At 49.4% G+C, this 12099-nt stretch overlaps 1 protein-coding gene across 1 annotated transcript; it reads right to left on the reverse strand.

The window, feature by feature from the left end:
• Positions 1-15: 15 nt before the first annotated feature.
• On the reverse strand, positions 16-4437 carry CTHRC1 (collagen triple helix repeat containing 1). The gene is made up of 4 exons (XM_042808885.1): positions 4330-4437; positions 2083-2304; positions 1043-1259; positions 16-442 (listed from the first exon to the last, which is right to left on the reverse strand). Exons 1-4 carry the CDS (start codon positions 4435-4437, stop codon positions 300-302), a joined length of 690 nt encoding a protein of 229 aa, XP_042664819.1. The 3' UTR covers positions 16-299.
• Between the last annotated feature and the right edge of the window lie 7662 nt (positions 4438-12099).

Here is a 12099-nt window from a genome sequence, read left to right on the forward strand (position 1 = left end):
TGGAAAAGTCTTCTTTATTTGATACAAAAAAATTACACTTAACTCTTAAAAACTGTGGTGGTATATCTTCATATATCAAAAAGGGATATGAAACATTAATGAAGTTGGTTCTTATATTCTAAAATGATTATTATTAAAAGCCTCTGCAATATGCAAAAAAAAAAAAAAAAAAAAGGTTAGACAAACACTACAGGTGCAGAGTTTGGTGCCTTTTAGACAAAAACCTGCATCCAACTCTAAATAATTTTTGTAGAAAATTGTACAAAATAAAAATAGGGATTATAAAAAGGGAGGGAGACTTATTTCGGCAGTTCTTCAATGATGATACGGGAGACTGAATTCCATCCAGTAGAAGCATCTCCCCTGGGGTAGTCAGAGCAAGTCCCAACCCAAATGGCCACGTCCACCAAGCCGGCGTTGATCCCTTCACACAGACCTTCCACTGTGAGACACAGATACCACGTCACCACGGCAGACACAAACACTTCTGGACACAAGTACTTCACAAAAGTTCATTGCAAGCCTTTGCTGTGTAATTAGATCTAAATAACATTTTTTGGAGAAAGAAAATTCTAAAAAATTAGATTTCATGCAGTCATTATACACTATAGGGAGTAAAACGGCGTTTTGCAGCTGAGCACTTGCTTCACAATACCTTAGCTATTTCTGAGAGCAAAATACAGCTTAAACCACTGATGTGATGATGGAAAGTATTCGTAACCATAAGCCTGCTAAAGTAATGCAACACTTGGTTTTATAAATACTTCTCGGAGTGTATCAACCAGCAGAAAGTATCAGCATTTCTAAAGTAAGCACCATGAAAAATAAGAGAGTTTAAAAGTACTGATTAATAAATAATTCTAATACTGTTACTCTTTATAGTCAGTTGTGACAAGCAGAGTAAGAGAAGCTGGTGTTAACAGGCCACTCTTCTGCCTCTTCTTGGCGTCCTTTGGCTTCCTACAGCAGACATGCATGTTCAGTACCTGGGTCTGCTACCAGCCTCTTACCCATTCTGTTCATGCAGCTTTGGCACACATACCTGAGGAGGTTCGGTGTATGTTGATAGTAGAATTCAGCTCTGGACTGCCTTGATCTAAATATATTATGGCTTCGATGGGAAGTGGCCCAGCACATTCTGCTCCATTGAAAGTGAAGTACCAGCGCTGACAACAGGCGCTTCGGCACTTCAGCCGCAGCGATCCACTGAAGAGGACTCTGAGAGCACTGTTGGAGCGCATCTTTGTGAACGTACATTCCTAGGAGGGACAAAAACATTTTGGTAGCAAACTCTGACCTTGAACCTACTGCCTGGAATCGCTTTCAGAATGTTTTAGTTCCTTCTGTCTGTGGAAAAAAAAATAAGTCTGAAAAATACTCTGTGATGCAAAGATGCAAATCAGAAACTGTACCTCATAGCTGATAATGGAGAAAGGGGATCATGAGAATTCTTAATTTTATTTGGGTAATACCTGTAGGTAAGTTGGTAACAGTGTCACCTTCTGGGGGCTTAGGTAAGGGAATATGAGCTGTCTGAAAGCTGCGCTCAAGTTCTTGTATGAGTGGACAGTACAGTTTCTGTCTGTGATGCCACAACAACTGGATTTCATAATGCTCACAAGATTTGTCTTGGTTAAAAAAAATTAAAAAAGGACTAATGGAACTACTTAAACCCAGATTAAAACTTTAAAGTAAAGAAATAGTTTCAGGTTTTAAGAGGGTGCTGGTCTGTCTTCAGAATGCTGAATCTCTCTTATGACTGCAGAGGTGAAAACCTTCCCTGCCCCAGGCAGACGGAGGTGCTTGACAGGGCTCCTTTCAGCCCTGCAGTCACAAGCCTAAACCTACTCAGACACCACAGCCCCTTCATTCTTTTGGAATGCTACTACAGAAACTGACAAGTGGGCACATCGCTGCTGAACACAGCTCAGATGGACCTGAAGCAAAGAACCTGAGGAGTCCACCCTCACATTTCAACAGAAGGCTGCAACAGGAAACATCCCAGGAGCTGCACGGCATTTATGTTACCCTGCCACAATTCCAAACCTTAAAGCTTCCGCGGTATTGCCGGAGCCAGCTTACCGCTATTTTCCCCAGGTCTATGCCGTAGTTCAGTGCACTCCACGAGCACTGCTTGAAGTTGGGCGTCCAGGACTCCTCAATGCTCTCCCGCAGGCACTCGCCCTTTTCTCCCTTGGGCCCGTCCCGCCCCGGGATTCCCGGTGTCCCCGGGATCCCGTTGGTTCCAGGGTTCCCGTCCCGTCCGGGGACGCCGCTGGGGCCCTGCAGGCAGACGCCGTTGTACTGAAAAAGAGGGCAGAGCTTGCTGAGCAGCCAAGCAAAAAGCAAACAACAAAAGTACAAAAGAAACCCCGCTGTGACAGAATCACAGAATGTCCCAAAAGTAGGCAGGGACCCAGAAGGATCACTGAGTCCAACTCCCAGCTCCACACAAGCCCACCCCGAATCCAAACCGGGTGTCTGAAACGCTCCCTGAACTCCGGCATGGGGCCGTGCCCGCTGCCCCGTGCAGCCCGTTCCGTGCCCGCCGCCCTCCGCTGCAGCCCCTGTCCCTGACCGCCACCCGCCCCTCCCCTGACGCAGCTCCATGCCGTTCCCTCGGGCCCTGTCGCTGTCACACGGAGCAGAGCTCAGCGCTGCCCCTCCGCTCCCTGTGAGGAGCTGCAGCCGCCATCGGGCCTCCCCTCAGCTCCTCTGCTCCGGGCTGCACAAACACAGCGGCCTCAGCGCTCGTCGTACATCTCGCCCTCCAGACCCATCCCCATCTCTGTAGCCCTGCTTTGGACACTCTGATAGTTTTATCAGTGCAGGCGGTGCCCAAACCTGCACACAGTGCTCAAGGTGAGGCCACAGAGAGCACAGTAAGCTAATGGCTTACTTCCAGATGACTGAGAAAATAGTTCAGGAGAAGAAATAGACCGGCAAGAAATGGTGCTATGCTGCCCCTGATTCCCATCCATCCCTTTCCCCCCCATTCCAAAAGCAGTGCTTGTGTCACTGCCAGCCCCACACTGACAGCTGTCCCCATGGCCTGGGAACCTCTTTATTTAGGGGCTTTTGATTTTGTCCTGCACTTAGGTGCAAGAACAGCATGGCCACTGAGGACTTGGCAGCAGCACAACACCATTTGACAAAGCAAATTCTCAGCTACTTGTCAACACAGCACCACCCCTCGCTGTGTATTTTCACCTGCAGCGAACAAGAGCCTGCATGCTGTGCTTGTAAACACCTGCACCAGCAGAGGTGACCCACTGCCACACATCAGCCACCACCTCGCCGTGCTCACATCCTTGGAGCACCTTTGGACCCCAGAAACATTCAGCAAGTGCTGATGAATGCCAGCGAGTGCCGTTTTTCCACATAGAGGAAATGGAGGAACTCAGTGGCACACCTTTGCTTCATACACACTCCCATGTCAGACCAGTCACACAGCAGTGACACGTAACGGGATACTGACAGGAAGGTTCAGCCTCTACTGCCGTAGCACAACATCCACCTCCGACGCCGTGGAGGCATTACCTGCGGATCAAAACGCCGCCAAGGCTTCCCTCATGCCACAGCACGGCCTGGCCGCGTCGCCGCAGCCTCCCTCCGCGCATTTGCCCGCAGCCCCGCTTCACGCGGCACGGAGAGCCGCCAAAGCGCCGCAGCGCCGGGCCGAATCGCGCCGTGCGGCCGCCAGGGGTCAGGGCCGGGCCGGGCCACGGCAGCAGCTGTCAGCGCGGTGCCTCGCTCCCCTGCAGGAGCCGCGCCGCTCCGCCTGCGGGACCCGACCGCCGCTCAGCGCTCTGCGGCGGCCCGGCTCCGCACGCCGTTCCGCTCCCGCGGTGAAAACGAAGCGCTGTGCGGCGGGTTAGCACAACGGTGCTCCGCGCGCTGCCCAGCGCCGCCCGGGGGGTCCGAGCGGAACGCGGTTCCTGCCGGCGGTGAGCGGTAGCTCCGCGGCTCCCGGCGGTGGCCCCACGTCAGCGTCCCGCATTCCGAGGGCCGGAAAATCCCCCTCCTCCATTCTGCCCCTGGGGTGGGGCGGGCCCGGCGCTCAGGTGTCCGGTTGCAGCGGAGCCGCGGTGGGGTTGGAAGCCGAGACGGCGGACGCGGAGCGATGCGGCGATGCTTCTGCGAGGGGGCGGCCCTCCGCTCCTTTCTCCGCTCGCAGCTGGCCGTGGGTTCAGCGCTCCAGCCCTCGAGTAACGGAGCGGCTGAGGGACCCCCGAGCCTCCCCAACCCCCCACTCCCCCGCCGCGGCTCCGCCCGGACGGCCGCGGGCCGAGCAGAGCGGCTCCGCGCCCGCCGCCCCGCTCCGCTCACCGCTTCCAGCACCTCCCGCGGCCGCGCCGCTCGCTGTTTGCCCCGCGGGCTGTCGGCGAGGCCCGAGCCCAGCAGCAGCGCCAGGAGCAGCAGCGGGGCGCGGCGCATGGCGGGGCCCGGCCGTGCCTCTCCGCCGCCGGCGATGAATGAGGCTTTCACGGCCCCGAGCCCCGCTCCCTCCCCCGGGGCCGGCACGTTCCACCCGCAGCCGGGCGGGGGCGGCGCCGGCCCCGGCAGCCATTGGCACGGGCTGGGGGCTCCCGCCCCCCGGTGCTGTGCGCGGGTACCCGGCTCTCACGGCCCGCACTGTGTCACCGGCGGCGTGCCTGTAAAGCGGCCGTGCGGCGTGGTAAATACCTCGCTAGGGAGGCTGTTACGCCCGTCTGTGCGCGTTTCCCCACCTGGGTTTGATAACCGTGAGAGTTTGAGCCCGGCTAGAAGCTTTCAAATCCCACATCCCGACTTTTCCTGTAAAGGAACGTTCTACAAAGAGCAGCGGGACGTCTGCTCCGAGTTCCTTGTGCTGAGCCAACTTGTGATGTGTTACTGCCTGGAAACAAAGATGGTCACAGAGATGAAGAGGGGCCTGGAGCATCTCCCATATGAAAGGCTGAGAGCTCCGGGGCTGTTCAGTTTGGAGGAGGGAAGGCTGAGAGGGGATCGCATCAATGCTTATAAATATCTAAAGGGGAGTCAAATGGACAGAACAAGGGACAACGGCAGAAACCACAATGCGGGAAGTTCCTTACAAACACAAGGAAGAACTTCTTTACTATGAGGGTGACAGAGCACCAGAGCAGGCTGCACGCAGAGGCTGTGGACTCTCCTGCTCTGCAGATACTCAAAGCCCACCAGGACGCTTTCCTGTGCAACTGCTGCAGGGAGCTGCTGCAGCAGGGGGTTTGGCTGGGTGGTATCCAGAGGTCCCCTCCAATCACTACAGCCATATAATACAGAACTTTAATACAGCTTTACACCAAAGATGATGAGGCCCCATGTGCCCATTATTTACATGTCACCAAACCTCCTGCTCCAGCCCTGCTCACTGCAGCCCTGCAACTGCCCACTTATATGGAGCAGTGCTCCCAGCATCTCCTGAGTCTTGCCTGCACCCCAAAACTAGTCACAAAATCTCAGGAGGAGATGTGGAACATGTTGCTCAGAGAGGAGGTGGATGCCCCATTCCTGTAGTAATGCAAGGTCAGGCTGGACAGGGCTCTGAGCACCCTGATTGAGCTGTCGGTGTTCCTGTTCATTGCTTGGAAGTTGGACCAGATGACCTTTGAGGGTCCTTTCCAACCCAAAGGATACTGTGATTCTCTATGCTCATACACCCCAGTGTTTCCATTCACTTCAGGCATTAAAGGTTTAAATTCAGTGCTCTGCCCTCTGGGCCACAGGGGCTCTGCCTTCCTTGGGCAAACTCCTCCAGTGTGTTGTTCATTAGGACTGCGGCTTGAACTGGACCAGAAAATAATTGGTATTATTGGTCTTCTGAAACAGATTTAGTAGGAAGGATGAACAGCCTTCTCTGCTGGAAGTCCACTGCCTGTGGTTGGTGCGGAGCCTGGGACTCAAAGTCTGAGACTTAGTCCAGGCCTGGCAGAATGGCCCCACAGCCAACAGCAGAGCCTGGCAGTGTGGCTCAGCTCCCTGTCCCTCTTTCTGTGGGAGGGGAGACTGCACCTCTCAGAGGGGGTTTCTCCTCAAATAGGAACTGTATCACTACTGGCTTTCCAAAGCCAGGCCTAGGTGCCTGAATACTGCAGTGGTTCTGAAGTACAAACTGCAGCAAGCTAGCTTGGGGGAAGCACCAGTCCCACACCTCCCATCTGCTGTAACTCCTCATGAGCCCCCATTCCACTGCTGTTGGGGGTCCTGGTACTGCCCTGCAGCCCTTGGCAGTCCCAAGTGTGTCACAGGCTGATGTGGTGGGCCCAGCACTGCGGCGGCACTCAGCCTCCTCACTGAGCCACCCTCGGTGCCTTCCTTCAGCAGTGCAGCTCATAATTCAGCTCCTGTTCACTCAGGGCCAGCAGAGCACAAGGGGCTCTGTGTGCAGAGGGAGCAGCGGGAGCTCGCCTTCAGGAACAGACACCTCACTGCTTCCACCACCAAATGGAACCAAATGGATGCATGAAATCAAGGGGACCGCTGCCTTTTTAACTGCTTTTAACTTACATATTTTACTTACATCACACTTTTGATATTTTATCCTAATCCCAAACTCCTCTCCCTCTAGCTTGTTGCTTTGCTAGCACAGATGTACCTCTGTGAAAAATCTTCCCACAGCTCGTACATAAACACCATGGTGGTGTAGCCACAGCAATACCACGACTTAACATTGGAATCTGAAGAACTCGTTTGAGGAAGATTTGTTTATGGGATTATAACACCCAGTAATGTCCTATCTCAGCCTTTCAGAAAAAAAAAAAAAAAAAAACAAAAAAAAAAAAAAAGCATAGAAATGTAAATTATTTCAGTATTTTACTTTCTGAGGCTCTCAGCCTCCAGGTGAAGGTCAGGGCATGCTGATGGTCATGTACAAGCCATGGAGAAGAGCTGATTGTCTGAATGGCAGGCAGCAGGGCTGGAGCTAGGAGCAGAATAACAGTTTGATGAGGGCCGGGGGCACACAGCTGTCCCACACTGACCCCTCAGGTCTATGCTGATGTAAACCCTGTGTCCCTGCACAGGGGACAGTGCTCTGTGTGTGTGAGATGGGGGTTGCACAGCTGGTGGGCGTCTGCCCCTCCCTCAGGACAGCTGAACCACTTTGAACCACCACCTGACACTTTCTCATACCATAACTATAAGACACTGTATTTTTGCACAATATAAAAACACTACAGAAGGGATCTGCGTTCTTTGCTACTCATATTAATTACGTTTTCTATCAAAATAAGCCTTTAATATAGGACACATATCAGACACCAAAGAGCTCTTCTTGTAGAGAAACAGCTCCTTTGTAAGCTGCTGGAGCTGTTAGTGAACCTTATGTTCAGGCAGTCAGCAGACCTACAGTTCCATTTCCCTCTAGGCGCTACGTTTACAGTAATCATTTAGTCCTCAAACGTGTTAAACTGCATGCAGCTCATACATTGTCAGAATCCTGTCTGTCCTAGGAGAGATGTTTGCAACCCTTCTGTCAAAGCAGAGTCAGTGGGGTTGAGATTCTCAGGACTTGTGCCCTGAGTGGACCACAGCAGAGTGGTCCTCACTTAAATTCTTGACAAAGATGGGGATTGCAGAGAGCAGAATAAATGTACAGATAGACCCCCAGGGAACCAGCACGAATAAGGAGGGAGATGAGGACTGGAAGAAGAATTTGTTTGTTAGAGAAGTTGTGAATTAACTGACGGAAAGAAAGCTATTTGGCTGTCTGAATTGTTAATGAGTAGCAAAGCATTTTCTGGAATGGAAAAGCTGACTTTTTTCAGGTCCTGCCCTGGTAAACAGTTACTAGAAGGTGAAAAGCCATCTCCATTCAGACAGCAAGGCTTCTTCAATAAAGGGAATGCTCTTGTTTTTTCTACACCATTCATTTTGTACACAGCCATAGGTGTGTCCTTCCAATTTTGGTAAATGGTAACACAAATCAGCAGTGGTCCCAAAATTAAAAGAACTTTGAAATGCAGCTACAGCAGCTGCATATATCAGTTGCATAAAGCTAGCCCAAGGATATGGCAGCAGATAAACCCTGGCATGAAAATGGTTGCATATGCTGAATTACAAACCGTATTTCACTTGCATCCCAACCTCACTATCGCAATGGCACTGGAATGGTCAAACCCAGTGCTGTCCCACATGGAGATGACGTTGTGTTCTGAGCAGAACAATTCACATTCCTGTGAATAAAGAGTCGTTTTGAGACTTTCCTTGGTTTATATTTTTTTATAGTGCGTGCTCACCTAACTGTGCTTTTCTGTGTCAAAATGGTTTCTGATACGGTTTCTGTACTTCTGTCCTTGTAGCTTTGCTGTAATTATAGCACCTCTCATTTGATTAGAAAGCTACACCTCATGAATGAGTTCACAGCTTCCCATTATCAATATATTTAATGCTGTTTTAAAAGGTGAAGTATTTCCTTATTTTTTTATTGTCTGTCCTTGTTTTTCCCTACTGGCTCAATGAGTTTCTTTTTCTCTCCCTGGGGAACTTCTTTCTGATAAGCAGTTTCTCTCTGTGCCCATTCTCAGGATGATCTTGCCTCCTAAAATCACATTTCAGGAAAAACAGCTCCCTGTTGTTTCTGAGCTGACCCAGGCCAACACATTTACATCATATCCACTCACTGACATTGTAGGAGCCTATCTGTGACATCTCATGCTTTCTCCTTTTGGTCTGGGGAGCTCTGCAGCCAACATTCCTCAGCTGAAGGCTGGGTCATAACCCTACCCACAGAAGAGTCTGTGTCCCGTGGGCAACCCCAGTGACCCAAAGCAGTGCCAAGGAACCTTTCCATCCCCTTCAGCATCCCCACGCCCTCCACTTTTGGCTGGGTCACCAAGACTTGCAGGTATTCTGACAGTCAGTATGATGTGATTGGTCATGTCTGGGGAGAAGGCGGCCTCCTGACTAGCTTAAGCCATCAACTAATTAGATAACTCACTAATCATTGCCTCAGGGACATCATCTGGGACCATTTCTATGGTCAGGCAAAACACAGTGGGATGCCTATCATCTTCATAAAAACAAGGATACTTTGCTCACATACATGGTAACTTTTAACAGTTTTTCCTGTTAAGATCCCATTGGTGGCCACGTCTACTGACCCCACCAGCATCACCATCATCTGTTACTTAGACATTTACTTCATAGAAGTGTTATTTCTTATTGCTTTTTTTTTTTTTTTTTTTTCCACTTCACACATCCAGACAGAGTCCTAAAGTGCCATTTTCTTCATCTGTAACACAACCCCCCCCACCCCAGTGTTCTTACCTGCCCTCTACTGTATGCAAGAGCCTGCTCTGGGCTGGAGAGCTGTGTCCCTGCGACCCACATGCGTGCATTGAGCACTTCCACAAAACCTCTCTCCCAGACAGCTCTTACGGCAGGAGCTCCTCAGCCACTCTACCCTTTTCAGCTCCTGTTTATGCTGAGATACCATAGAATCATAGAATCACCAAGATTGGAAAAGATTTCCAAGATCATCCAGTCCAACCATCCACCTACCCCCACTATTCCCCACTAAACCATGTTGCTCAGTACAACACCTAAACATTTCTTGAACACCTCCATGGACAGTGACTCCACCACCACTCTGAGTAGCCCGTTCCAGTGCCTGACCACTCTCTAGGAGAAGTATTTCCTAACCACCTCTCATCCACTTGATGTATGCAGACTGTCACGGGGGCCAAAATGGCTCACATTTGCCATTAGTTTAACCAGTAAGACCTGACATAGAGCAAATTTTTGTTTTAGATTTACTTCTGATGAGCAAAATTGAAATGCAGGAATGAGCATTAATGAAGAATTCAAATATAAATGTCTTGGCATGTTTTTAATCCTTTAATTACACTTTGCATCTCAAATACTTTCAATAGGAAGCAAAATCCAGTTGTTATACAGAAGCAGGTTTGATAGATGTACACTAGAGAGAAGATCCAGCTCTGCTTGCAGAGGGACAAAGCAGGCAGCTCACAGAGGTGTGGTGCAGCTTGCCCAAATTCTTCAGGGCTTTGTTAAAAATCACACCTAACCTTCTGTCTGTTAAAGAAAAGGGTAAGTACCATAAAGCCTTCCTCAGCCCTTCCCCCCAAAAATGCAAAAATGCAGAAGGCAGGAAATAACATTTATACCCATGAGGCTGTAAAATATCTCTGGTGCCAGCTGTCTGGCTTTCTGCAAACACCAGCATTACACTGGCAGAGACCTTTGCGGTCAGGTACTGCGGCCAGCAAGCAGAGCAGTGCGGGGATTCCTTCCATAGCACCCTGGAACTGCATGCTGAGCTGGGTGGTCAGGCTGCAAGAGGGAACGAAGCTCCTTACCCTACTCAGTCACTTTGCTTTGGTCAGTGCTTTGTAGAATGTTAAACTTATTTTTATTAAAGACACTCAGTTCTTCGCTTCTGAAGCTCAGTTACATCTGACCACCTTTATACCAAATGCATCCAATAAAGAAAAAACCCTCTGTAATTCAGCTGAGCAATTGGCAAGGTAGGATTAATTCCTTAGAGCTCCATACATGGACTGGGTTTCTTCTTGTTTTCTTCTTTTTGAAGTTTAGAAAGCGAAAAGGATTTTCAGAGGTATGAAATACTGCAGATTTCTTGTTACCGCAGCTCTAATGTTAGAAATAAAAATACAGCCACCACCACTATGGCCATATCCTAACTCACTTTTATACATTCTAACCATTCTGTTCATAAACAAGGCTGGGTATTGCTTCATTTCACAGTCTAAGTTCATTTAAATATGGTTGCATAAAACCTAGCAAAGTTCTGTATTGTTAGCTTCTGGCATTGCTCACATCACAAATTAAACACGATTTGGTACATTAAATTTAGCTTGGGACTTGAAAACAGGGTGTAACGCATAATTTGAAGTAATTTGTGGCAGATTGTTAAGAGAAAGGAGAGGTAAGAACATTCAGCACAGAGGCTTTGAGGCCTGGAGCTGGCGGTGCCCTCAGACTCAGCTCCCTGCAAATACAGGCAGGGAATGACACTGCTGACAGCTGTACACTGGCAAAAATCACACTGCTTGCAGTCACTGTGCATCTTCTGGAAGATATCCAGCCTTGATTGAATGGTGGAGATGTTGTAGTAAACATTCTTACCATTTGAGAAGAAGCCTTTGGTACGCATTACCTATTTTCAGCTTTAACCACTTGGTTATGATAACATGAAATCAAAAGCGCCGGAGTTATTTGATAGGTAAACAATGTTTATGAGCTTCTTTATAGCCCATCACTGTCAGGCAGGCTTCTACATCCTGACTCATCTCTGCACCTCTTTCAATTTTCCACCCACCACCACTTCTGGAGGCACTCCAACAGCTGTCTGAATTCAGCCACCACTTAGCAGTTCCAAGGTTGAAATACCTGGAAATTGCAGGCAGAAGGCCCCAGTAATTCATGAATGCTCTAGAAAACGATTGCTGCAGTTACTTCACTTAAAACAAAGATAACTGCTACTCTTCAGTTAGCACTTGGAAAGTGCATGTATTTCTAAGCCCAACGCTTTGCTATAACATCAAATTTACTGCCCACTCATCTTCTCAAAGCAGTTACCAAGAGTGCAACTTTTTCCCCACTATCACATAATGGCCAGGGTTGGAAGGGACCTCAAGGATCATGAATCTCCCCTGCCCCCCTACCCCCTCTGCTACATGCAAGGCCACCAACCTCCCCATTTAATACTAGACCAGGCTGACCAGGGCCCCATCCAATCTGGCCTTGAACACCTCCAGGGACAGGGCATCCACAACCTCTCTGGGCAGCCTGTTTCAGCACCTCACCACTCTCATAGTAAAGAGCTTATCCAAAACCAGGAAATAGTATACACATTAAAAATGTCTGCACAAATTATTTTAAGCAGGTTACAGCAATAGCTCATTGTGGAAATAGATATTCTACGTAGGGTGAAGGAGGCCTTAAGCAGGTCATGGAAAAAAAGAGTACCATAACTGCTCAGGTGGAAGCTCCAGATCAGTTTCTCACTCTTTCATAACTCTGTGTTCACCTAAACCATTCCCACCACTGTTCTGTTTCCATTCTTCAGGAGGAATAAAAGCATTGCAATACTTACTACCTCACGCAGCCCTA

The sequence above is a fragment of the Centrocercus urophasianus genome, unplaced genomic scaffold (genome assembly GCF_019232065.1).
Source record: "Centrocercus urophasianus isolate 14NV4802_14NV808 unplaced genomic scaffold, USGS_Curo_1.0 seq_11, whole genome shotgun sequence".
In the NCBI taxonomy this organism is placed as follows: domain Eukaryota; kingdom Metazoa; phylum Chordata; class Aves; order Galliformes; family Phasianidae; genus Centrocercus; species Centrocercus urophasianus.

Excerpts from the sequence above, each read along its gene's own strand:
- CTHRC1 (XM_042808885.1), bottom strand. The coding sequence starts at position 4,437 with ATGCGCCGCGCCCCGCTGCTGCTCCTGGCGCTGCTGCTGGGCTCGGGC. Across the intron at positions 1,260-2,082 it reads TAGACCTGGGGAAAATAGCG|GAATGTACGTTCACAAAGAT; the intron begins GTAAGCTGGCTC and ends TGTCCCTCCTAG. Across the intron at positions 443-1,042 it reads CATACACCGAACCTCCTCAG|TGGAAGGTCTGTGTGAAGGG; the intron begins GTATGTGTGCCA and ends TGTGTCTCACAG.